Raw genomic sequence first — 27,491 nt, forward strand, 5'->3', positions numbered from 1 at the left:
TGCGAGCTAGGTAATCCAAGTGCTTAGTAAGCATGAGGGACTGTCGTTTCCAAGTGTGCCCTCAACAATGACAACAACAGGGAAACATCTTAAACATCATAAATACAGCTGCTGTTCCCAGACTTAAGACAAGTCGACATGACATAAAACTCTATGCAAATTTCTTCCTTTACCTCAGTCCTGTCCTTGACGTTATATCTCATGAAAAACTACTGGCAACCCAAATCCTGCAACAGAGGATAGTCCATTGTGTCAGTGTATGCTTTTGCTTCTCCCCAGCTGTTATCATTGTACGAGATACTACACCGATATGCGACACAAAAGGCACAAGGGACTGTAACACTTGACATTGTATCGATCTTTAATTTTGACAGGAAAATTGGGTTGGCCTGAAAATGCCACAGATTCAACACTGCTCCTGTTTTGTTTTAATGTAATATGATCAAAGCATGCAGTTTTTTAATAACTTGCAATTCGCCACTTTCTAGCTCGGCAATCAGCGACGCAGAGCTTATCAAATAGGCTGATTTTCTGATGTCGTCCGTTTTCTCTGTCCGTCAACAATTGCCTTCTCCTCTGAAACCGCAATTCACTTAGGGTGACTTCACTTAAGTTTGAACAAATCGTAGTGAAATTTACACATTGGTATTTTGGGGGCATTTTTTGCTGTTTTTGGTAAAAAAATCTCTGAAACTGCGTGTCTGATTGCTTTGAAATTTCGTAGGCAATTCGCTCAGGGTGACTTCAGTTACATTTTTTCAAGTGGTGGTGAAATTTACATATTTGTATTTTTAAGGCAATTTTCGTCATTTTTGGTCAAAAATGTATTTTTAAGGCAATTTTCGTCATTTATGGTCAAAAAATCTGTCAAGATCTTCTTCTTCGTAACTACAGGTCACATGGCGTAGATATTTGGTACATTATCCCTGGGGATGATATCAAATTTGTTCAAATTGTGCAGAAATATGCAAGTTTTTTATTTTAGGGCAATTTTTGTCATTTTTGGTCAAAAAATTTGTTTCAATAAAACCGCTTGTCTGACAGCTTTGATATTCCGTAGACATGTATAGGTATGATAGAAATGTGATTTGATTAAAATTATCATGAAATCTGCAATATTGTAATTTTGGTGCTTTTTTGCCATTTTTGGTCAAAAAATGTGTTTCTCACAAACTACTCGTCTGATAGCTTTGAAATTTGGTATTTAGGTTACTACAGATGAACTAAGTGATATATATATTGAAATTATGATGAAATCTGCAATTTTGTATTTTTAAGGCAATTTTTGGCATTTTGGTCAAAAAAATGTGTTCCTCCAAAACTAAATCTCATTTATTGAAATTATGATGATATCTGCAATTTTGTAGTTTGTTGGGTAATTTTTACCATTTTTGGTCAAAAAATTTGTTTCTAAAAAACTGCATGTTTGCAGCTTTGATGTTTGGTATACAGGTTCCAAGGGGTGATTTTAATATGATATATTAAAATTATGACGAAATCTGCAATTTTGGTTTTTTGGGCAATTTTAACCGTTTTTGGTCAGAAAATTTGATTCTCGAAATAAAACTACTCATCAGATAGCTTTAGTTGACATGTACCTAGAGATGATCTTCATGTGATATGTTCAAAGTATGATGAAAGCTTCAATGGTGTATTTTTGCAGCTATTTTTGCCATTTTTTATCTTGCCACTGAAATGAGCTATCAAAGGTTTCCACCTTCTTCATCAACACGTGTCAAAAATAGTTATTTGCTACATAAGGCAGCGGTGCTATATCGGCTGCTAGGTTTCTTGTTGCTATGTGGGGGATCAGAAATCGACAGTCTGCGCCCCCAATCTGCGCTAGCGCATTTCAATCTGCGCTATCAATCTGCGCTCCCATTCTGCGCTCTCGATCCATGAATGTTTTGATTTTAGTCATTACGGTGGCATTTGTGACACTGCCGCGATATAGCTGCCCGCTAGATAATAAGACATTGCACGGTTTAGTGTTGAAATACCGTAGATTTGTATTTTTGTACACCATACCGACACTTGTACACCATACCGACTGTCAGGAAGGCTGGTTGTAAGATCGAATGCAATTCCGAATCAAGCGCGACATACAGTTATAGTCTCATGGATCCTTATATTAGGGCTATGAAGAAGACATTCGATGAATTTTCTTTCTCATATAAAAAGGTTGAGAAATGATCAAGTACATGTAGTAAATTAAAGGGAGTGGCAGGGCTTGCTACCAGCCACTGCAGCAACCTTGCGACATTGATTGAAGAAGTTTGTAGGATGGCCTACGGAAGCGCAAGTGGATACAAACTTTTGGTTTGGGTTACCGTCACTATTTAAACCTTTTTTTAAAATTTCTCTCTCGATATTGAGCATTTCTGTTCATGTTCAGAGAAACGTTTGAGCCCGACAATTTGACGTTAACCTGTTCGCAAAGTCCGTGATAATGATTGACAAGTCTACATCAATTGACGTCAAGCTAGCTGAATACACGCGTGTGCGGCCGGTGACCTGTAGATGACGTGACACAATGGCTATCTGTCTATGTACTGATCAGGAAGGTAGGTTGGGAGTAAACTTGCCAAAGTAATTCACAGTAATTGTGCACAAAATCGCGAAAATCGTAAAGGGAAATGTAAATCATGTCTTTCTGTTTCACATAAGGCAATACAATGCCTGGCCTGTCACTATAAATATTGTTTCTCTGACTGAGTGCTCACGTTGTGAGTTTGACTCCGATTGAGGATTTAATGAATTTCTCCAGTAAAGACGACATCACTGATCTGAGAGAGTGATGTCGAAGAAACTGATACTATGACGGTGACGATTAGGTAAGTTGATGCCATAACACATAGCAGAAGACAAGTAAAAACAATGATATATTTTCTCGAGATGTTTTCGATTTTTCAAGATTTGCACTTGATAACAGGAAGGCGATTTACATGTAGTCCTATCATGCAAGAAGTGAATGCCTGTGAACTTGGAACGCTCTGATTTCTACCAGTCATTTCAACTTCAGTGGTTGGTTCGAACTGTAAATAGTTTTTTCAATCGTCCACAAGGACGACCCATGACTAAAACTGCATAACTTTTGTGGCACTTTCAATGCTGCTCCCTTGTTTTCATGGATGATCGTAGATGGCATTGATCAACAAATTATGACATCCGTTCTAGCTTTATGTTTATATCATGCGAGGAGGTCAGAAACGACGATGTACTCCCTTGTCACCGCGTCAACCTGTCCTGTTACAATCAAGGCAAGGTGGTGTCACGTCTGCAAAGATAATAAATTACGTACTATAATTCCATAGACACACGCTCTCTCATAAATGTATGTACTCCTTCTCTTTCGATTGTTGAAACCATGTTAATACGGAACGATTGAACTAAGAAGCACAAAAATTGCGATTGAAGTTCCGCTCTTGTAAACAATGGTCAGTCCGTAAATCTTTCTCTGGTCACAATCCCTTACGAGCATGTCCCTGTAATTTCTCAATAATTTCACAAGCTGAGCATCTCTATCAGCTCATTTTCAACCCAACTATCACTATTACAGTAGCTAAACCAATAAAATAGTTCATTTGAGTGGTGAAAACTAAATAGATTCGTTCGAGATTACTGCAAACTTTTCCACAGATGTGAAGAAGAAATATCCAACTCTAGCCAAAACATGACTCTGCGTTTTGGGCGGTTGCACTCGACGTCTTTTTACCAATATTAGCTACAACTTTATAGGAAGGAAAACGGTTGTGCAACAGGGCACGTTCAATTCGAAAATAGACAGCAACTTGAAGGCAAACTTGATCGAAACATGGAGGTTTAAAAAGACCTCCTTTGACTAAGTTATGATTGGAAAAATCTCGCTGTAGTGTAGCGAAGCCCCTTCAGACAGGTTCCTGCGTGAAATATTACATATAAATGGACAATATGTGGAACTCGCGGAAGAGAAAGTCATGACCACTGTACTGTCAACAGTGCGCACGACGTAACGAGTCAATCATACAAGGACGCCGTGTAATTTGTCTTCGCTACCGCTGGTAGAGTGCCCAGTAAAATGTTTTACACCCTTGGTGTTTAGCTTTTAATTTTCAAATTGAGCCCGTTTGCGAAGTGAAACGTACATACAAGAAAACAGCTGGTATAGTCTTTGTCAAGAAGGATTTTATAAAAGAGAGATTCGTACATTGTACATCTGATCCCCTTTTTCAACAATACTAGCAATGGAGCAAGAGAGTCAGTTACTACATGTATTAGAAACCCAATGGGAAAATCGGTCAACAGCCCAGACGTCGCATGGTCACCATGGAAACCGGCGGTTCTATTCAGAACAGAACGTACAGCAGGCGATGTTTCACCATCTCCACAAAATGGAATCATTTACGTAATGCTTATCTTTGACCCCCAAAACCTCGAATAGCTAAATTGTACCAACCACGAAACTAGTTCAGTCACGTGAATATGTATATTTCGATACATATATGAATCCTTTCACAACGCAACGCATCAAAAATAAAGGTCGCGGTTCTGTTTCAAGGACGTTCACGAGAAGACTACGTCGACTAACGTCTATCCCAACATTTTTTGACGTTCTTTATTTGGCTACGAACGCTTGTTGCTCTGAAGATCAGTAACCTAAAACTGATAGAGATAGTCCCGAATTTAGTTCTTTACCTTGCTGGGTCTGTAAAAGCATCCTGTCATCATTGCACATCGCATCGACATGAGTTTCTAAGAACTTTTACGCTTTGTATCACGGTCCCTCTGTCATAACTTTTGACACTGTCCCTCCACAAACTGTGGAAAGTTGATGATTCGTAATACCGTGGAGCTAAAAACAGAAGAGGTATCCCTCATGGTAATTTAGAACTGTCGTATCTCGTCATGTTTCCTGGTCAAACAAAGCCGCATATGCAGCAGTATATGCTTTAATCCATCGAAACCTGGAATCATATCTTACAAGACACGACGTCATCAATGGTATAGACAGTAGACACTATAGGATACAGCGACATTGCACTTTTATGTGATATCGGATATTTTCAGGAAATTAGGATTGTTAAGTCAGATATGAGGAGAGGGGAAATCTCCAATATATCGGATATTTACCCGTGATTTGACAAGTCTATAGTATTGTCTAGTATTGTAAATAAAATCAGACTGACGACGTCGGGCTGAACCAGATCAATGAGGTGGTGAAATCTTTGGTAGCACCTACATTGGATATACTTACCTGCGTTTTGACAAGTCTCGTATCACCCGGGTAAAGCATATGACAAATATATGACTTTTCGTACAGTGCTTGTATCAAAGTTAGAGTTAGACTGACAATGCCGGGTTGAGCCAGATCTTTTCATGGGTGAAATCTCTGATATTTATCGGATAGAATTACCAGCGATTTGACAAGTGTAGTCTCGGTATTAGAGTCCCAACATCGCCGATAAAAATCGGATAATCGACGATTACGCAGACCCAGCGTGCCCACATACAAGGTACCTCGTTGTGGTGACGTCTAGTATTGACATGGGACTCAACATATATTCCAAGTCTGTAATCTATAACAGAAATATATATCTATCCATAACAGAAATATATGGGACGTCAAACTTCGATAGTGGACAGTAAATAACCAATATTTAAAAATTGTGCAAAGTCGCTCCTTCATGGGGAAATACCCGATCGGTTAGGTTGTGCAGTTGACTTTCCCGATACTTTGGTGACTTATTAGTCATTTTTGGAACTAGATTTTCAACATAATGAAACGTCAACGATGACATTTAATTTAGTTGTTTGTTCCACAATGACAATTCTAGCTTTTCAGCTGTGACCACAGTTTAGTCCCGCAGTGTTCTCCCTTTTTTAACACAGTTCATGCGTACGTCCGTGCGAAGATATTTTTGAAAACAGACGCGACAGTCAAATTCGGTCTTCGCGTGTCTCAGCAAGATGTTGTGCCGATTCGGCAAACTCGGAAACTGTTCAGCCCGATCTTTTTTGAATGAGGTACAGCAGATTTTAGTGAGAAAAAGAAGTTAGCCAGTGAAAACACTTGCATTCACCAATGCACTTTTATTTGGGGACATTACGTTGACCTACATTCACCAATGCACTTTTATTTGGGGACATTACGTTGACCTACTGTGCGGACACATAAGCTTATAACGCAACAAACCATCTACCACTAAGTTAACTATAGACAGTTTGAGCAAAGTCGTTCGGGAAAAAGTAACAGACAAAAATACAAGTTTTCAAAACAATGATGTAATATGTTGTCCCTTTTACCTTGGATATTCTTTGAATTCTAATCACTACATGATCTGTACCCTGAGAGTTCGAGAGCGCAGAATGGGAGCGCAGATTGATAGCGCAGAATGGGAGCGCAGATTGATAGCGCAGATTGAAATGCGCTAGCGCAGATTGGGGGCGCAGACTGTCGATTTCTGACCTCTCACATAGCTCCACTTGTTGATGCAGTCGTGAAAGTTTGCCAAGAGTAAATGACTGATAAGGAGTACTTTGCACATTGGAGTCCTACTTTGCACTACCAGATTGTGTCCCTGTAATAAGAGTTGGCTTCCATTTATAAAACCACCTTAGGTCAAAATGGTCTGGTTTAATATTAAATGTTGAGTGAAGACCTTTAATTACATTTTCATTCAATGAACACAAGGTAATGTCTTCTTTCTTTCTTTCTTTATCATGTAGCTTAAGTTTTCAGCGTCTGTTGTTATCCATGGATGGCAACTGTAATAACATGTTGACTGTGTATGATGGTCCAAAGCCTGAGTCAGAAACTCGTATCAATGAATATTGTGGTCAAATTCAAGACCTAAGAGTTCGTTCAAGTTCCAACTCCCTGACAGTAACATTTAAGACTGATGACACAATCACTGGTGACAATTTAGGATTCCTTGCAGTTTTTGCTCAAACAGGTAATGTTATTGTAATTACTTGTACATGTAATTGATAAGTTTTTACAATGCAATGTCTATAACATGGTGATTTAAGAATTACAACCATTTTCAGTAATAGAGCGCGAAGCCACTGCAGTGAACTGCAATAAAACTGGTCACACTAATTAGTTTCAGCTGTAGCCAGCTGGCAAAGTCGACAACATTGTATGTCCCATGCAGACAGTTTGTCTGGGGAAGTTGAAATAAAAAAGATTTGTACATGGACCAGTGCATGGTAATGTTACATTGTATCTTAATCTTGAACACAGAGTGCCAATCGTAAACTCTCATTTACAACCCGAGCCTCAGACAGAGCTAGTTTTGCCTTTGTACAAGCAGACTTTTTGTCTGTATCAAGTAGCCTTGTTCAACACCAAAGTGGCCACGGCTACAGCTGAAACTAATTAGTGTAAGCAGTTTTATTGCAGTTCACTTCTTTGGCTTTGCGCTCTATTACTGAAAATGGTTGTATTTAGTGTCAAACTGTTATAGAGAAAGTATGTATTCTCGCTTACTTCTCCAAATAAAGCAAGAAAGTGTACATTTCTCGCAAATTTCTGTACTAGTGTTTGTAATACCCTTCAAATCCTTGTCTGCAATTTTTCCCCAAGTTTCCATTCAAATTTTGTGGTGAAAAGAACCTTAGTCGAACACCTTCAATAGTGCACAACAAAAAAACAAAGGCATATAATAAAGTAAATCCCAAACACAAAATCTTGCAGCACATTTGCTATGGGGAGGAAAACCAGATTTCTTAAAGTTCCAGCAAAACGCTTGTCACGTGACCATTATGCAAATAATGACTATAATCAGGGTTCGTGCTAACATTTGCCACAGTTGCAAATTGCAAATACGGTAAATGTCTGATATGGCGAAAAAAATTGCTACGCCTTCGCCACGCATGCTGAACGCTTGTGACCAGGTTGACCAGGTACTGTGTTGGGATCATTGACCCAAGACATTGTCTTCAAAATTCACGTCAGTTCTGTGGTCCCAGACTGACTGTTTTCCCAAAGGACCAAGAATTTTGACATGCTTATAGTCCTTGTGACCGACCCAAAATATGTACTGGATTATTTCTGTTGCGTACTGTTCTCACAAATAGTCGTTTATACAAATAAATGTATGTTATTTTCCGCAATCCAAATTTTCCAGCATAAACACTGCAAGCATTGTGCAAAACATTTGGTTACGTCAGGGTGCAAGGGTAATTGAGTTCATGCCAGCACAAACAGCATGCACCATCGTTAATCATGCTGGTTCAGTCACTTCTCACGTATCAAAATAATCCTTATATGGGTCAGACTATTGAAATATTCAATCACTTAAATATCTAGCTTTTGAACAAAATAATTCGTTGCTCTGTAGTACGTCGGCTGATGATCAACGGCAGAGTTCCTGAGCAATGCAATTGACAGACTGAAGTGATGGCATTGGACTTCAACCAAGGCTGAAATGAGCATGCGCAAAAAAGTTTCAAGATCCCCAGTTTGTATACTCCGGTCCTATGGTTTGGGTAGTTTTGAGACACCCAAACAAAGCAATGCACAGAACAGTGCGGCTAGTGGGGAGCTACAATTACCAACTACAAATAGTTCATTGATTGCTCTCAGCCGGAAAAGAAACTAGGTTTAAAATGGCTTCTAATTTACAAAAAAAAAGAAATAAGAAAACCACCGAGAAGAAAACTAAGACAGACGAACCACGGTCTAGACCATGGTCAAACCAAGTATACAGCAACGTTTTTGTCTGTGGAAGGTGAGCCTAAAAGATGAGAGGGTTGATCAAAAACTTGTTGTATTGACAAACTGCCAATTTTATTTTTCAGTGAGTTTGTGAATTTTAAAATATTAAGTTGTCTAAAAACCTAAGCAATTTTTTAAATACCTATGGTTTTCTTTGATGCTTTATGGACAATGCTTTGCACAGTCATGCAATCACTGTAATTTTATCCAGATCACCAGATAATGGTCATATACAGCAGTTTTTAATTCATTTAAAAAACAAATACAAGGACAATCATGGCCAATGATTAGATTTTGATGATTTTTCATGACATGCCCCCAGAGTTTTGACTTTTTACTTGAACTTCACTCGGCAGAACAATTTTTTGGTGTTTAATTGACATGACTAATTAGAGTGCTAGTGTGGAGATCAATGATGGAGCTCTTTAACCACAGGCCAAATTTGGTTTAAACTTTGTATGCAGGCTCTTTGTGGTAACTTTAGTTAGATTTTTTTCAAATTGTGGTGAAAGTTTGATAGTCGTATTTTTTGGGCAATTTTTACCCATTTTTGGTCAAAAAACTTCTCTGAAAGCATCTGTCTCATTACCTTGAAACTTGGTATGCATGATCCTAGGGTTTGACTCTGTCAGAAAATTGTGGTGAAATTTTCATATTTGTATTTTTGGTACAATTGTTCCCATTTTTGGTCAAAAAATCATTTTCTCTGAATTAACTATTCTGATTTCTTTGAAACTTGATATTCATGTACCCTGAGGCAACCTTAGTTGAGTGTTTTCAGCTTTTGGTGAAATTTTCATATCTGTATTATGAGGCCAATTTTTCCCATTTTGGTCAAAATGATTTTCTTTGAAATATCCCTCATCCTATTGCTTTGACTTGCTTTTTCAATGCTTTACTGCACAATGAGCAATACAAGCTACAGTCCTCCTTAGCACACCATGAAAACTGTCACTTGTGGTTCTCGGTCAGTTGTCTGTTTGAATCTCTGTGGTAAGCCTTCTTCTTCTTAATAGTAGACTCTCTGGCTATATCTGTTGGATATTGCTCAACCAAAAAATGCTGCGTGCATCATCTGTTTGTTAAACATGGGGTCTTGCCCTGATTTAAATCCATTGTAGACTTCTAGCCCGGGTCGATCCTGCCCATGACACCTCTGTAGACTATTCAAGCATGTACAATGAATCAGGGGTTACATCTACATGGTTTCAGTTGAAACTGACATTTGTCTTGTCATTGGGTCGATGCACGATCAGTATCCTCTTTAACAGACATTACTCGCTTTGATTAATCAGCAAAACCTGTAGCAAGGGCTAGCGAAACTGCAATTTCCAAAATTTTTATTCACAAGCATGGGAAATCATTTTAAAAGTATTTTGCCAAAGTCAACTTTTTATCATATTTTGCGATTGGCGCATTAGTGTGAACACTGTGTTGTATATGTGTGTTTATTGCAACTGTTGCTAAACGTAACATACAGTACTTAGATTGACAGTGCATCAAAATGCATTCAAATGTATCTTACATTATAAATATTACAAGCTAGGGCCCAGAGCAACTACTAAATAGTGTACAGACACTCACTCTGGCCTGCCATATGTAACCAAATATGAGCAAGTAACCAAACAAGTGTCATTGACGCTATTTTTATCATTTTACAACAAAAACAGGTTGTGGATTTGGTAGATGTGAATCAGGATGCAATGGGCAAAGTCATCTAACAGCTCCGACAGGAACTTTTACAAGCTCTGTAAGTTCTGCTTTTGGCCAAGCACCATATAGTCGTTGTCAATGGACAATCACAGTAGAGTATGGTAAATATATATTCGTGAAATTCAACAGCTTCAGTATACCAACACGGAATAAAGTGACTGAAGATTGCCTGAATTTTGATTATGTTGAGATGTATTCAGGTGAACAGCCTGTTCCCTCAGATCTCATCGGTCGATACTGTGGCCCACAAATACCACCATATCTTGCGTCAACCAAGAATCAAGTTACTGTTCGATTTAGCAGTGGTAATCCAATTAATGGCATTGGACATTTCACTGCATCTTATGAAACACAAGGTAAGCCCAATTTTGAAATATACATAACTGCAACTGCAGGTGGTTTAATATGTACACAACCAATATCTCAAGCAAGTTTCATTGAGTTTGGCACCAAGATACACAAGATTTATGTATGACATATAGCACATGCCACTTGTGAAGATATATAGCAAAATTTAGTATATTTTAACCTGCAAAGGGTTAGTCCCCACAAACATTAAGTTCAGGGTGACTTATGAATCGGATCATCCATGCATCAGTCTGTCCAAGTAGATCTCAGACATCACCTGGCGCAATTTCTTTCAAACTTTGCACAAGGATAAAAACTATACCATACATGTGCACATCAATAAGTTTTAGGAAACAATCCAATATGGCCACCAGGCAGCCATGTTCTTGCAAACTTTTTAATGTCCAAAGCCATGCCTTGCCATTGCCTAAGATATGCTTTGACAAATTTATTGCTAGTTGTCAATAGACTCTTGTTGCCTTTGCATTGCATGAAGTTCTTTGGCAAAAAAATCATGATCCACGGGAAAAGAGGTGTATATATGCCAGAAGCTGAATGTGAGAAAGTTGTTGAAATGTACTGAGATTGAAAATCAGGAAATCTTAACCCTACACACACAGACACTAAGATCATTTCCTACTGGCAGACATGCTTTGTTGCTCCATCAAAAATTACAGTGGAAGCCTACTGTAAAACAACACTATCATCCGCCTATCATCCGCCTGTTGTTTGCCACAACTAAACTACAATTACCAATCCTGTAGTAAATTTTGACAAAATTTTACAAACCCATTACACAAGTGTGATAGATCAGTTTTACCGCCCATTCTTATTTGCATAGCACAGTAATACAAGGGATGCAGCAATGTTTCAATTCCAAATAACCTACAGAGTCAAAACCCATCAGGCCCAGGACACAAAATGATTACAATACCATTATTCCTCCTTTCACAATTTTCCCATGAACTAGCTGCTAGTTGAAAATGGGTTGTTTTAGTATAGGCATATCATTTTACTCAGTGAATGAGCTGCCTGCTGAGTTTAGTTGATTTCTTATCAGTCTTCAGACCATAAAACAGACTCTTGTTTAAGTAAACGCCAGATCAAATAGCAAAGTGCTCAGCTAAGTTGCTGCGTAATTACCTAATTTGCTGAGCTGGTATAGCATGAACCCAGCGGCTGAATGAATGAATGAATGAATGAATGGGAGCGATGAGACAAAGGCTTGATTATGTAGTGTCGTGTGCAAACGTGGCTGATTGACTGGGAAGGAGGATTGATAACAGTCATGGGTAGAAGAGCCGATTGGCTAAGGGGATGACAGTGAAGATGTAAGGAAGGCAGATAGCTAGGTGTAATCACAAAACACATCTGTGATAAAACACAGATTCCACGTAATTACCTAATTTGGTGTTCTTATAATTCGTACGCACGCAGTAAAATTTGGTTGGACCTGGGCTTTAACCCTTTTCCTGCATGACAGTATCACTTAACTTCCCCATCAGCCAAGTCAGTAAAAAGCAGTATTGAGCCAAAACCTGACGTATTTTCACCCACTTGGCTTGGCCTGTTATAGCATCTTTAGTAAAAAAAAAATCAAGTTTACAGTATTTATGTTTTCAACAGCCTCCAAATGTTTAATATTATGTTAAAATACACAATATAGAATATGTTGCGTTTCATTAATTTAAACATCTTGACCTGGTGGTGAAATATGGACTTGTCAGGAAAAGGTTTAAAACAGATGTACATATGTGATGCCATAGGCTCCTTGATAGGTTTTTGCTTGGAAGTTTCCCCATTTGTCTATGATACTGCAATACTTGTTTAACTTGGTGGCAATTTTGGATATACCATTATCATGTAGGTGTGGCAGCATCATGACCAGTGGATCGAAGCTCTAAAGAATGCCCATTCTTATATGTTACCTTTAATAGTCTCTCATTGTGCAACCATAGACCTTAGAGAAACCAAATATTGTCTACATTAATTCTATGCACAATGCAATACAATATTATCAGAGGACACCTTTACTTTCATATGGCAGATTGTTTCACTAATTATGATATACTAGATTGCATGGTATTGCCTAAGTGTGTATGATCAACAGTTGCCAACCTTTTCATACTTCAATGGACAGTGCATCAAAAATTTTTCACATGCACTTGACTATGAATATCACAAGCTCAGGGTCCATAAAAGCTAATAAATATTGTGTATACACTCACTCTGGCTTGCCACGTGTAACCAAATGTGAGCACAGTGTCACTTTGACGCTATTTTTTTGCAGGTTGTCCTGGATTATCCACCGGTCTTCGTGAATGCCCATTACATGAAGTTATTGCATTCAACCACAGCTGTGGTTATCTTCAATCCAGCAATTATCCAAACAACTATCCTGAAAACAGTCGTTGTAACTGGCTGATCACTGTCATGGAAGGAACCTACATAGAGCTCCAGTTTTTGCATTTTGATGTACCAAATGCAGCACATTCCTGCACAGATTATGGAGTTGACATATATGATGGAAGACAACGAGAATTTTCCCTTCTTATACACTCCTTCTGTAATTTTAACAAGCCAGAAGAGATTATTTTATCTAGTGGGAATACTCTTTATATTTCATTCAGTGGTGCTATTCCAGGGTCAGGTTTTGCGGCAGTATATTATTCATCAGTATACATTCCACCCATTGATTTGACACTTGAATATGATAAAGGTAAGCTGATATTTTGCTTATATCTATAACTCTGCTGTACTGAGCAAAACATTCTCTTGAAAGTGTGAATATATAGCATTGAAAATCAAGTGTTTATTTGACGTTACTTCACGTGGTCTCGTCACATATATTTCAGAATGGTCAAACTCGGGAATGCATAGTCACAAAATAAATGTAGCATACAGTAGACTACGACATGTATAATTTTCTCATCATTATTTTATTCATTTTCATGGCAGCATACACATTATAAGCTATCGTGTTAATATACAGTGACTGTATTCATGTCTCTGTTGATTTTTAGATTACCAGTGTGATGATAATTGGAATCTATATGATAAGCATTGTTACAAGTTTTATAAAGCTGAACCAATCTCATGGATGGAAGCTGAAAATGACTGCAAGCAAAAGAATTCTCACCTAGTCAGTATACTTTATCATGCTGAAATGGTTTATATTCATTACATGCTTTCCACTCACTGGAGGAGTGAATTTACAGAAACCTATATCGGTGAGTGAGCATATTGTACATCTCAAAACACAATGCCTAACAACGTATAGCAATGCACTCATACAATATGAGAGAGCATAATTTTAAATATTTTGCATCAATTAGAGTACAAACTAAATTAAAATTGCTTGTAACTCGTCATTCATTATTCAGTTCACATTACTGTACACTGATCACCCCTGTGAATACAGCAGTGTGCTTGAAGTGAATTACAGTCGGTATAAATGCATGTGCATATAGCACTGACAACAAAAGTGACAAATAATGAATTAGCAAATAAAACTGTTAAAGATTTTTGAATATATCACAGCCATAGGAATCATAGATAAACCCAGAGTGAAAATTATCGCAAAACAACAACTAACAAAAGATAATATAGTAAAGCTGTGTTCCTGCAAATAAAAGAGCATAAAACAATTCTCAAACCAAAGAAAACTTAGTCTAATGCATCACATAACAAATCTAAGCTGTTGTGGATGAACAATTCCTGCAGTAAATTGGAGACGTAAATTCAGTAATGATTATTTTGATCAGGGCAGCTTTGTTTATTTGGTGAAATTGGTTGTTCTATTAAAACTATGTGTCGCCTCAAGCTTACATCTTATTGATTTTCAGCTCGCATTTGGTATATGTATATATACCAAAGAGAGTTTATCTTATAAGGTGAATCAGTTCATTTGCATACTATTTGCATGTCTGTATGTATGTATGTGTGTATGTATATATCTTTGTATGTATGTATGGCTGCATGTCCATTAAGATCAAAAACTTCTAAACCGCAACACCTACCATCTTATTAGTATTTGGTGTACAGGTGCACCCAGGGGTGGAGATGTGAATTCGTTCAAATGAACGTGTCAGTGTCAAAAATATGCAAATGAGGGGTAAAAAAGGAAAATCCTGCAAAATGCTAAAGCTCTGTAACCAACGGTCAGATAGGGTTGAAACTTGGTATGACGCTTTCTCTAGGTATTCTAAATGAGGTGTGTACAAAGTGGGGTGAAATTTGCATGTTTGTATTTTGGGGTAATCTTTTCAGTTTTTATTCAAAAAATCTTTGCTGAAGCTGCTTGTCCGATTGCTTCGAAAGTTAGTATTCATATTCCTTGGGATTACTTCAGTCAAGTTTGTGCAAATTGTATTAAAAATTTTCATATTTAAATTTGTAATTTTAGGTCAAAATTTTTTTTTTCAAAAACTACTGATCTGATAGCTTTGATATTTCCGTGCTTCCTTCCTTCCTTGCTTCCATTTGCTTTGATATATCCTAAGGTTGATCAAAACATGATGTATTGAAATTCTGATGAAATCTGAAATTTTGTATTTTGGGGGCAATTTTTCTCATTTTTGGTCAAAAAAATTATTCTCAAAACTTACTTCTTTGATTCCTTTGATATTTGGTATACACGTTCCTAGGGGTTATCTTAATATGATATATTGAAATTAAGTTGAAATTGTCAATTTTGTATTTTGCAATCAATTTTTGCAGTTTTGGGTCAAAAAATTTGTTTCTCAAAAATTACTTGTCTGATAGCTTTAATATTTAGTAGATATGTTCCTACAGGTGATTTTACTTAAAAATGTTCAAATTATGGTAAAATATTAAATTACTGTATGTAGTTTTGAAGCTAATTTTGCCATTTTGGTCAGACCGACCTGAAGAGGGCTATCAAAGATTTCCTCCTCCATCAACACATGTGTTACAAAAAGTTATTCTCCACATGGAAAAATATTACTGTAATAGTCTGCTGTACTGATTTTAAATGTTGTTTGTAAATCCCTACAAATTTTCTCACAAATATAATGCCATGTCAGATTGAGATGAAAATTGCAATAATATTTTTATTTTTCTTTGTTGCTAAAAAGTATTCGTATGTAAGCCATACGTACAAGCAAACTGCTATCATGACATTTCATAATTAAATTTTATACTGCGACTGTGAGCTTTCTGACTTGTGCATGGTCAATAGGGCCTTTTGCTTGCGTAGGTATTGCTGTAGTATACTAAACATAAAATAACACACTGAAGCAAATGGTAAAATTAATGATATATCAAATTAATTATTACCAAGAAAATTGTATTACAGTATCTCTGAACTCAATACATGAAACTTTCTGTATAAGCGTACAATATTGTTCAACTCGACACACTCTTCATAAGAAAATATCTAAACTGATAACAGACATTTAGTGTGAGTCAACAGAAAAAGACTACATAAACCTGTTGACAGAGTTCCAAGCAGATAATTCAACGATGCTATACAGTCATGAACAAACACAACAGCAATCGTATAGGCTTCCAACTACTGGTTAATGTTCAGATACATGCAATCTTCCTTTGTACTGACAGCAAACTGACTTCTCGGTATCAGCAACTATTAAACATTACAGGATACAGTACTTGAATTTATATACTCAGGTAATAAAGTCAACAGCAAGTGAAAGTCTGTTTTGGAAACACTCAAGACAGATGTTTCTCAAACTTTTGCTAATTTGCATAATGCATTTGGCTGAGTTACTTGTTTGTGTTCGGCAACTTCTCTAAACAACACAACACAGAGAAAATTACTCTCTCTCTCTAAATATCTCACAGTGTCATTGATGGCAGCATAGCCTTCGAATTGACAATATGTTACAAACTGCAACTGTGTTATATCAAGTTCAGTTATATTTACCAGACTAAATGACACTTCTTCATGAGTTGCAACACAACATGAATGGGCGTCAATGGCACTATATGAAACAGAGTCATCGAAGACTTAATATGGACGATAAATTACCAAAACACTGACAAACTTGTTCCAAACTGAAGCAAGGATTGCTTTAGTTACATATCTTCATGGCAGTACATCAATTTAGGCCGGATGGCTTGGAATAGAGACTGGATGTCTCACTCACTCAGAGCATACACTGTATTGTGTCACTGCATCCGCCATATTGCTACTACACACACTGAATGAATACACAGACTTAAGTATCAAAGTACCACTGGTGGCGCTGTACATGTTATAGAATTTACATGTCAAAGGATGCATTACATTATGCTCTACACGTAAAACAACCACTTCCAATGCAGGTTTGAAATTTAGCATTAAAGCCGCACTTTTCAATCCCAGGTTCTCGCATTAGTGGCGTTCTCCTCCCAGTCAAACATTTGGCCACTACGATGTTTGATTTCTAAAACATTGATAACACAAACTGATCTCAACCTTTTGTCACATTTTGCTAATCCTGCAAACAGAGTTTATACAAGCGTTTGATTGACTGTCGGTTCAGATCGCCAACGGTCATTGATTCCCCACCACAAACACTCGAATTTCCTAAAAATTGTCTTCCAGTCACGTTAGACTTTGAATATAACCTCAGAGTTCGATCGGCAGCAACTTCACGCTGACCGTTTGGCAGTCTGTCTGTGTTTTTGCGGCCGGGGAAAACTTAAAAGTGGCATTTTCTGGAGCGTGTGCCCGCGTGTTGCCTGTTTGGTGTCCACTTACACAATGACCGCAGCCATAGCTTCGCGTCCTTTTAAAGGGAGGCTCCGCCTTTAAGGTTCCACTGAGTGGTACCATAACTTATTCAGATTGTGTTAATATGAGAAGAAAATTAATAAATATTGTGAAGCGATTTTCTTATTTTTGGTGATTTTATACCTTCAGGAAGTTAGAGTACATACTGTGGTGATTTAGTATGTATTTAATAAGGTAAACTGTATTTAGAGTTGAAATGCAGTAAAAAAAACATTTGAAAGCAAAGCTGAAGGTGATTTTAGCATGTATGGTCTCCATAATTTTTTCAATGTTGAAAGGTATCAAGGTTGTAAGTAGTCCTATATTTTACACTTCCTGCCATCTTGCTAAAGTATCTCTTTATATGAACATGGTCAGTACAAAGGGGTGGACCATCTAATATTTAATATTTATTTATATTCATTTAATAATTATTTATAAACAATATTTTCTATGGATCCAATAATCTGTATGCTGTCATATGGGGCTATTTTGATATACTGGGTATGACAGTGATTATTTTAGTTCTGCAAGGATAGCACATTTTAGCAATTTGGCATGAAAGCATCAAAAATTTGACCTCCTTTTTTTGGTTGTTTTTTTAAGGACTTACAGACTCTGGAAATGAAGGCACTTTCCAATGGGTGGATGGTAACCCAATGAGTTATTCTGATTGGTTTGTATTCATTATATACGTACAGATTGTTTTTGAGGATAATTCAGATATATCAGTAAACATATTTTGTAATTTATATTTTCTGGAGAAGGTAATTGCTGAATCATAAAAATCTTACATCTTTGTCAGATGAATTGAAAATTTTTCTGATTAATGAGCTACCAAAGTGCAACCTTTGCACTTTGTTTTATTGAACAGCCCTACAGAATGCTGACTGAAATCACAAATATGCGCATGTTATATCTTTTTGTGTATTGTTCATTAAGTACAGCTAGTTCATTAAGTACCGTACCGTGTAGTAAGAATAGCAAAACTTGATCACAGTTGTTAAGGGTTATTTGGACAGTATCTACAAGGTCTCTGTTGAACTAAGTGTATGGAAAGTTTCCCTGAGGTGTCAAATCCATTGTTAAGGTGTTGATATAGTGCAAACATTGAAAATACACATTCAAAGCAATAACACCAATTCTTTTCAAAATGCTTTACATTTGATATAAGTTTTTCAGAATCATTGCAATACCCTGTGACATTGTAGTGTGGAATTGATGTAAATCGTAATTAATAGAGGTGCTTGCAAATGTTTTATACAAACTGTTATTAATATTAATTGTAGACAAGCTAAGACATTGTGAATTATTTATTGAAACATGACCACATCTCAAGAATTGGTTTCCATTTATATTGTTCCAGTGTTGCCTAAAAGCATATTCTTACAATAAGTTAGATTGTCCACAGGATGTTGCATGGAGCAAATACTTTTAATGTGTCTCTTCTCTATGCACTTTGAAGGCAACTTTTTTGGCTTGCTGACAGGCTTTTTTTTCTCTGGCCTGAGATACCTTGTTGATAGTGCACTAATCCAATTGAAATATATATGAAAGGATCAAGCATGTACCATCTGAATCAACCCATTTGAGGATGTACTACCTTGAGGATGGACTACCTTCAACCATTCAGAGCGGAGCAGAAGACTTGGAAACCTGCATTCAACATCAATCAACTGTCTTAGTCTATATAGATCAAAATGAATATCCGCTTATAGTGAATGTCATTTGATGGTTTAAAAGCTTGAGAAACAGTTAACTGTGCTTGCTAAGGGCATTTAATCATCAGAATTTGTATTAATTGAACATTTTAGGGCAGAAAAGAGTACTCGTCATGGCAATGAGAAACAGCCTGATGGTGGTATATTTGAAGACTGTGGTCTGTACATTTTAGATAATATATATTCCACTAAACATTGGCATGATGTAGCATGTGCCTATGATGCTGTACAACAGTACATCTGTAAAAAGAAAGCAGAATTTACAGGTATGCATCTGAATTTCTTGACCAGCATGATTTTATAGTTAGTCCCTGCCACTGATGAAGTCGGGCAGAGACTTAGAGATTGAGTGGCTTGCGTTCATGCATCCTTGCCTCCGCAGAGATATCTCACCATGTCTGGAGTGATTTCTTTCAAACTTGGTACAAGGGTAAAACACTATGGCCGATATAGGCATGACAATTTCTTTTGGGATACTATCCTATATGGCCATCAGGTGGCTATTTTATTTCACGTCTGTTGGCAGTAAAAGTCAGGAAGTCAAAAATTTCAAGAATTACAGTCAGCTAGTTGGGCTTTAACACATGTGTCACAAATTGTTATTTTATACATAACACAGCGAAGCTGTCGGCCTTTAGGTTATTTGTATAGCTACATGTAGATAGGATAATCTCCTGATGGACAAACTTGTAATGAAATATTATTTTTTAGTTTGTAGCTTTGTTTCAGAATTTAGAACATTTTGACATGGTATCATAAAGTCATGCATTCACTGTTTGCAATTTTGTATTTAGGAGAGGTGGAACCTAAAGAGAACCATTACGATGGAATTTCAATTTTAGGTAGGTAACTCAAATGTTTGTAAGAAGATTTGAGATTAATGACATCTCATTACAACTAACCCGATTGAAAACTAGTCGTATTTATTGCTCTCTGCGCGTTGATTCATGTCATGTACAACATATTACTGTTTCTGATTTCATGTCATTGTAAAAACTAATCCTACTTTTTGTGTCTTGCCTCTGTTTTTTGAACCACAGCAATGCTTACTTTTGATATAGGCACTTTATCAACTGGCCTATAATTATGTATTCCAGTTGTCCATACTGTTTAACACAAAAGAAATGCCTGGATAACTGGTTATTATTACTGTAGGGCTGATGCACTAGAAATGTAATTCCTCAGTTGGAGGGGAGATGGATTGATTAATGGTTGCGCAAATAGGCTAAATTTTTTTGCGTGCATGCTGACGCCCCAGTAGGACACTTAAACTTTGGACAATTTTTTCCTGTTTTTTAAGGGCCAAAGCCCAAGGGCTTAGCCCCTATTGCTATTGTTTGAGTTCTTCTTCTTCCACCGTTTCTTTGTCACTAGATCTCTTAAACGACTGGACGGAATCTTCTCAATCTTGCAGAACTTGAAGGGTCATATGAGTATTTATTTATTTATTTATTTATTTACTTGTTGCAACCCTTTTAAAGCAGGGGCTCACTGAAAACAACAGGAGCAGTAAAACTACACTGGGCACTGGAAATGCAAATAAAAACATACAGAAGAGCTACATGTAGTTTAAAAAATCTAACAAAGAAAACAAGCCATCGTTATCAACTAAACCATATTGTTAGAGACTAAAGCTGAAAAGGAAATGTTAGTTAAATTAAAAATTTCTTCCTGCTATCTAATATATCTGTTAAAAAACATCTGAAAAAGTTGTCCATTTCTTTGTACACATCTTTCTTGTAATTCTTTGTAGAATCACCAAGGAAAAACATGAACTCCTTTCTTTCTCTGAAATCCTTGAGTAAGTACTTGTGCACAGATACCTTGAAATTCCATCCGGTAACATGACCTGGCAGCTATATTGGATTATCAAAAAAGCTAAAATGGGATCTCTGATCACCTAGGAGTCTAGTCACAGGTCGAGTAGGCATTATTTGTGATGATTTTTCCTATTATTATCATAACAAATGATTATGAATATTGATAGATTATTAATATGAATGTTACAGAATATTAAAACTTTCTTTAAAAACAATGTCGTCTACCTTTTTGTGAATACCGTCTGGAAACCCCATTGTTGTGATAATTATGATTATTAATAAATTACGATTATGATTATTAATATTATATTTTACACATTGTAATCTGCATATGTGAACAACCCTCTGGAAACCCTTATATGTTTCATAATCTATGTCAAAATATACAAGTGACACCATTGCCCCGGTTCAGTCTACGGCGAGAGTTACCATTGCCCAGGTTCAGTCTACGGTGAGAGTTACTACACTATTTTTTAACCCGATTCTGGTATTTACTGTCTACAATGATCATATTCTACTCTACTCTCTTTTGAGCTCATATTTGGTATGTCTATAAATACCAAAAAGAGTTTATATGGTGAGTCAATGGCGTCTGTATGTCTGTATCTATGCAAGTATGTATGTATGTGTGGAGGTATGTCCGTCCGATGGAAAATCTCCCAAAACACCCCACCTACCATCTTAGTATGTAGTGTACAGGTAGACCCAGGGGTTGAAATGTGACTTTGTTCAAATGAACATGTCATTGTCAAAAATATGCAAATGAGGTAAGAAGAAAGGTAAATCCTGCAAATGTGCAGGAGTGGTGCACTAGTACAGAAATTTGCGAGAAATTTGCAAGAATTGGACACTTTCTCGCTTTATTGCAAGAAGTAAACAAGAATACATACTTTCTCGCAATCAAGCTGCGAGAACTGTGCTTTCTCGAGTCGCTCTGCATCTGCGAGAAATTGAATTCTTGCAATCAATCAGCAAGAACTATGTTTTCCTGCTCTGCATCTGCGAGAAATTGTGAAATTTTTGTGAAATGCTTACACAGAAGAATACAATTTCTCGCAGATGCAGAGCGAGAAAACTAATTTCTCGCAGATTGATTGTGAAAATTCAGTTTCTCGCAGATGCAGAGAGACAAAACAAGTTCTCGCTAACTGATTGCGAGAAAATTAAATTCTCGGCAATTGATTGCGAAAAAGTATGTATTCTTGCATATTTCTCGCAAAAAAGCGAGAAACTGTCCATTTCTTGCAAATTTCTCGCAAATTTCTATACTAGTGGTGGTATACACTGAAACAGCCTACACATCTGAACCAGAGCTTCTATGACCTTTAACCTATTTGTATGCAGTGTACTTATCATGTAAGGAGTGGTGGCAGTGACTGAAACAGCCTACTCCACTGACCTTGAGGCTTGAGTCATTACCTGTCATTGTTCATGAACTGATACATATTGGCAGATCTGCTGAAACCAAGAAGGACTGTGTTGAAACATTTCTCTGCTATGCCTGTTCCTTATTAAAGTTGACCTCCAGTACCTAAAGTTTCAGACCTTATTACTTTTGTCATTCTTGTTTTTCTGGTTTAAATATTTCTTGATGGACCAATGTCGATGTGAAATGCATTTGGAATGGTGTAACAATTAATTACAATACTGGTCTCAAATATTATATATAAAATTATATTTAATATCCAGCAACTCAGGATAATTACTTTATTTGTACAGTGTGTCCTGAAAATTGGAGCCTTGTGGATTCTTCCTGTGTAATGGTTGAAGAAGTCAAAAATTTGCCAAGATCAATGGAAATAATGTCATCATCTGATGGCCTGACATGGCAAGCTGCTCAGCATTGTTGTACAAGCAAATCTTCTAACCTTGCTAGTATTGTCACGTTGCAAAAACAACAGCTATTGGAATTCTACCTGAATCAAGTATGGCAGACAGCACAGGGAGAAGTTTGGATTGGTCTCAAACACGGTGAAGGAAGTGAAGTCATGGCTTGGGTATCTGGTGAACTTGTAGTGTACCACAATTTGGAAGAAAACGACAATTTAATAGAAGGAGATATATGTGTGATGATGGTCTTACAAGATGATAAGAGCTGGAAATGGCAAAAAGCTTCATGTGCCAATACACTCGTTTCATCGTTCCTTTGTGAAATGAAAGCACAAGGTATTGTCTTAAATGAATCGGTGCCCTTTTCTCACAGTGGCATTGCACTTAACATATACACTTTTTTCAAAGCAAGATGACATGAAAACCCCCACTGTATATGATTCAAAAAGACTCTAAAGTTTAGTGTAGTCAGCAATAGGTTACTCAAAGGATGAATGGGGTACATATTTTGGATAAATGACCTGAATTTTGATATTGATAATAAAAATTGATTTAAAGAACGATACTATGTTATGAAATTCAATATCTCAAGTTCTTTGAAATGTTGAAAGTGGGAGAAAGTACAAGCCAGGAATAAGTTGATTTTTTGCTCACATGTTTACACACGTGAGCATATGTCGTAGCGATGTCTGTCTGTCTGTCTGTCTGTGTGTCCGTCTGTCTGTCTGTCTGTCTGTTGGTCCAATATCTCAAAAACTGCTTATCAGATCAGAATCAAATCTGGTACATAGATTCAGTTAGCAAATGGTAAGAACTGATTAGTTTTTTGTGGGTCTGGCTTACATACTTTTTGCTCATTTTCATAATTAATGATTTTAGAAAAAAAAATATTCATTAAAAACGACAACACACAATTTGATGAGATTTACTACAAATGTTGATCACACCAAGATATATCAGTAGTGGGAACTATTAAGGGGTGACATGAAAGAGAGTTGCTAATTTGCATATTTAATGAACTTTCCTAATTAGGGATATATGTCTGATTTGACTCGATCAAAATCGACCAAACTTGGTATGTATATTAAAGATACTATGATTCAACATTATTGAAAGTCATTAAGCGTTTTAACTTCAGCCAATTTCTAATTTACATATTTAATGAGCTTTGCTAATTAGAGATATATATTTAAATTGACTGGACCAAAGTTGATGAAACTTGCTACATGTATTGAAGCTACTATGATACAACATTTTTGAAAGTCATTAAACATTTTTACTTCAGCCCATTCCCAATTTGCATATTTAATAAACTTTCCAAATTAGGGATATATATCTGAATTAACTTGATTGTAGTTGTCGAAACTTGCTATATACATCAAATATACTGTGATATGATATTATTGAAAATCAAAAAACATGTTTACTTCAGCCAATTCCTAATTTGCATATTAAATGAATTTTCATAATTAGGGATATTTATCTGAATTGACTTGATCAAAATTGATGAAACTTGCTATGTACATTAAAGACACTATAATACAATATTATTGAAAGTCATTAAGCATTTTTTCTTCAGCCAATTCCTAATTTGCATAATAAATGAACTTTCCTAATTAGAGATATATATCTGAATCAACTTGACCAAAGTTGACAAAACTTGCTACATATATTGCAGATACCATGATACAACATTGTTGAAAATCATTAAGCATTTTTACTTAAGCCAATACCTTATTTACATATTTAATGACCTTTGCTTATTAGGGATATATACTGGATTTACTTGATGAAAGTTGGCAAAACATGCTATGTACATTGATGATTATACCAGGTTAAAACAATATCAAAAGTCATTTCACATTTTCATGTCAACTAATTTATAATTTGCATGTCTAATGAGCTTTCACAGCCTGGCATATATGGCTTGAAGGACATGGCCAATGGTAATTTCACTTGTTATATAACGTGGTGATACAATGACAGCAGTAAAAGAACTTTGATATTTTTATTTCAGCTAATTACATATTTGTATACTTCATGACCTAATCGGCGGTGATTATTGTTCATTATGTTGATCATAATATTTTCAATGAAGTTGCAAACATGTGGCAAAGGTTAAAATTTACACATAACTGCAATATATAATGAAACACGTGAGCATTTTCAGTTCATATCTGGTCATATATTTGCATATATTTATACTCCTTTCTCACCAAACTAAAGACTCCGATGCTTGTCATGCTAAAAGGTGAATCCTATTAATATTTTAATCATGGCTTAAAATTGAATGAAAATTTCAATGAATCTTTCCAAGAAAGTGATTTGAACAAAACATGCTGTTATGTGCAACAACAGCTTAAAAGCAAACTTAATGAATGACTTTAAATAATATGAACACTATCTAAAAACTTGATAGAAAAATATTGATTAGTTTTCAAAGGCTGCAATTGTACTCATGCTCGCATTGAATGAAGATATTTGCATGATTACAGATTTTCAAATTTTCTGACAAATTAAGTCTACATATCATTGTACATCTCTTTGTATAACATTTTACAAGCAAATATTTGTGTATTGTCAATTAAGGTGAACACACCTCATCGACAGGTATTTAGACTCATATTTCTACAATTCTTTTCTGATCTACTATTTGTAGGAGCTCATTTTAAAGCACTTCGTAAAAGAAAACTTTCACCATGTTATTTTTACAAAAATCCAAAACTCTACTTTTGCTCCTTGGCGTTCACATAGGGATGGTGGCCATTTTGAATTTCAAATATCTCAAAATTTTGAGTACTTTGTTAAGCTTGTTCCAATCTTTGCACAGTAACCCCTGATTTTTATTGTTGATTTGGTAAAAGAATGGTCAAAAATTCCATTGACGAAAGTTTGAGCAAGAGTTTTATAATCTTTAACTTTTGAGGCGCATACTACCTGAATTGCATAAAGAAACATTACTGCCCTTAAGAAGACAGTATATGTTTTGATGTTACAATTTTTAGTTCAGCTGTCAGTCATGAGGAGCTAATCAATCAAATCCATCCGTCATCCGTCAACAATTACTTTCTTATCTGAAACTGCATGTCCGATAGCTTTGTATATTTGATATGCAGTTCACTTGGGGTGAATCTGTAGTTAGATTTGTTCAAATCATGGTGAAGTTTGCATATTTGTATTTTTTGGCATTTTTGCTGTTTTTGGTCAAAAAATCTTCTCTTAAACCACTTGTCTGATTGCTTTAAAATTTGATAGGCAGTTCACTTGGGGTGACCTCAGTTAGGTTTGTTCAAATTGTGGTGAAATATGCAACATGTGTCGCAAATAGTTATGCTCTATGTAACACAGTGGTCCTGTATCGGCTGTTAGGTTGCTTGATTGTTTGATAATTCTCTTAGGACAGCTGTCCTAAAAAATATTCCTGTACTGTAATGAAAAGATACTTTTAAGAGATTATTAGCCCAGCAGCTTTTTTTCAACAAACTAAATTCAGCTTGCATTTTTCATTATAACTGTCAAAGTGTCACCCATCAAGTTCTTGATAACAACCCACAATAATATGACACATTGAATAGACAAAAGCTGATAAACAGATTTGATAAACAGAAATGATAAAAATAAAACATGAAATGGAATTGTCCTTGGTGTACATCCAGTAAGATTTAAATGTCTTTGACAGCCCTATACTGGAATTTTATTTTGACATTGAGCTTTCATATAAGGTGGTATCATACTCACAAAGTTTCAAGTTGTTTTTTTTGTGGTTCATACTTTTCTGTACTCCAGCAGCAAAAGAAAGGAAATGTGGAGGTGATTTGTTTACATGTGGTGATGATACTTGTATACTGCAAGTATATATCTGCAATGGTCAAAAGGACTGTTTCGATGGTTCTGACGAATTTGGATGTTGTAAGTACTTTGATTTTACCCATCATGATTTTAATATATTGATTACTTGTATCATATATTGAAATGTACGTTACACTGATTCTTGTCTTTTAACATTTAGATTCAAATATTTAAGTGCTAGGATTATCTAGCACTCCAGACAAATATTGAAACTTTCCGTTGTCATCAGTTTTTCAACCCAAGATGTACAGCTCATATGCTTAAAACAGCAAGATGGTCACCTAAATGATAAGGCCTTATAAACATCCCTGAAAACAGAATCCAAGGTGCAGCCACATATGCCTCCCTAACCACACTCCATGATTATTACACATTCCAAACTCATCAAACCCACCACTTTGTCAAGTGGTGCGTTTGAGGTGCATAGACAATGACATCCAATCCCACCTGTTTCCCACTTATACTTGGTGAGACTCAGATGTATCCTAACTTTGCTTTGAATTTTTGATGCATGGAAATGTAAACAAACCCACAGATACACTAATTTTTGACCTAATTTTTTTTGAACACAAGCCACCAATTTTCACCTCAGAAATATTGGAACAAACACAACCTAAAATACTTTGGGGCAAACCAGCACACCTCACTTTTCCAACATCATGCTTCTGCCACGATGAATTCCCTTAAAGCCCCAGTATTTGTAACTTTTAACCTTTTTTTATGTTCGAAATTACATATTATTCTCTTACATCCATCGTGAAATGTTGTTCAGTAAA

At 36.2% G+C, this 27,491-nt stretch overlaps 1 protein-coding gene across 1 annotated transcript in view; it reads left to right on the plus strand.

Moving 5' to 3' along the window:
- Window positions 1-27,491, plus strand: part of LOC139145779 (uncharacterized) — a 300,693-nt gene that overhangs the window by 182,847 nt on the left and 90,355 nt on the right. The window contains exons 25-33 of the mRNA XM_070717084.1: window positions 6,706-6,932; window positions 10,369-10,767; window positions 13,050-13,478; window positions 13,783-13,989; window positions 18,102-18,171; window positions 19,310-19,482; window positions 20,011-20,058; window positions 22,756-23,202; window positions 26,653-26,775. Of these exons, the coding sequence (XP_070573185.1) occupies window positions 6,706-6,932; window positions 10,369-10,767; window positions 13,050-13,478; window positions 13,783-13,989; window positions 18,102-18,171; window positions 19,310-19,482; window positions 20,011-20,058; window positions 22,756-23,202; window positions 26,653-26,775 (2,123 nt within the window). The remainder of the gene's footprint in view (window positions 1-6,705; window positions 6,933-10,368; window positions 10,768-13,049; window positions 13,479-13,782; window positions 13,990-18,101; window positions 18,172-19,309; window positions 19,483-20,010; window positions 20,059-22,755; window positions 23,203-26,652; window positions 26,776-27,491) is intronic.

The sequence above is a fragment of the Ptychodera flava genome, chromosome 12, assembly GCF_041260155.1.
Source record: "Ptychodera flava strain L36383 chromosome 12, AS_Pfla_20210202, whole genome shotgun sequence".
In the NCBI taxonomy this organism is placed as follows: Eukaryota; Metazoa; Hemichordata; class Enteropneusta; family Ptychoderidae; genus Ptychodera; species Ptychodera flava.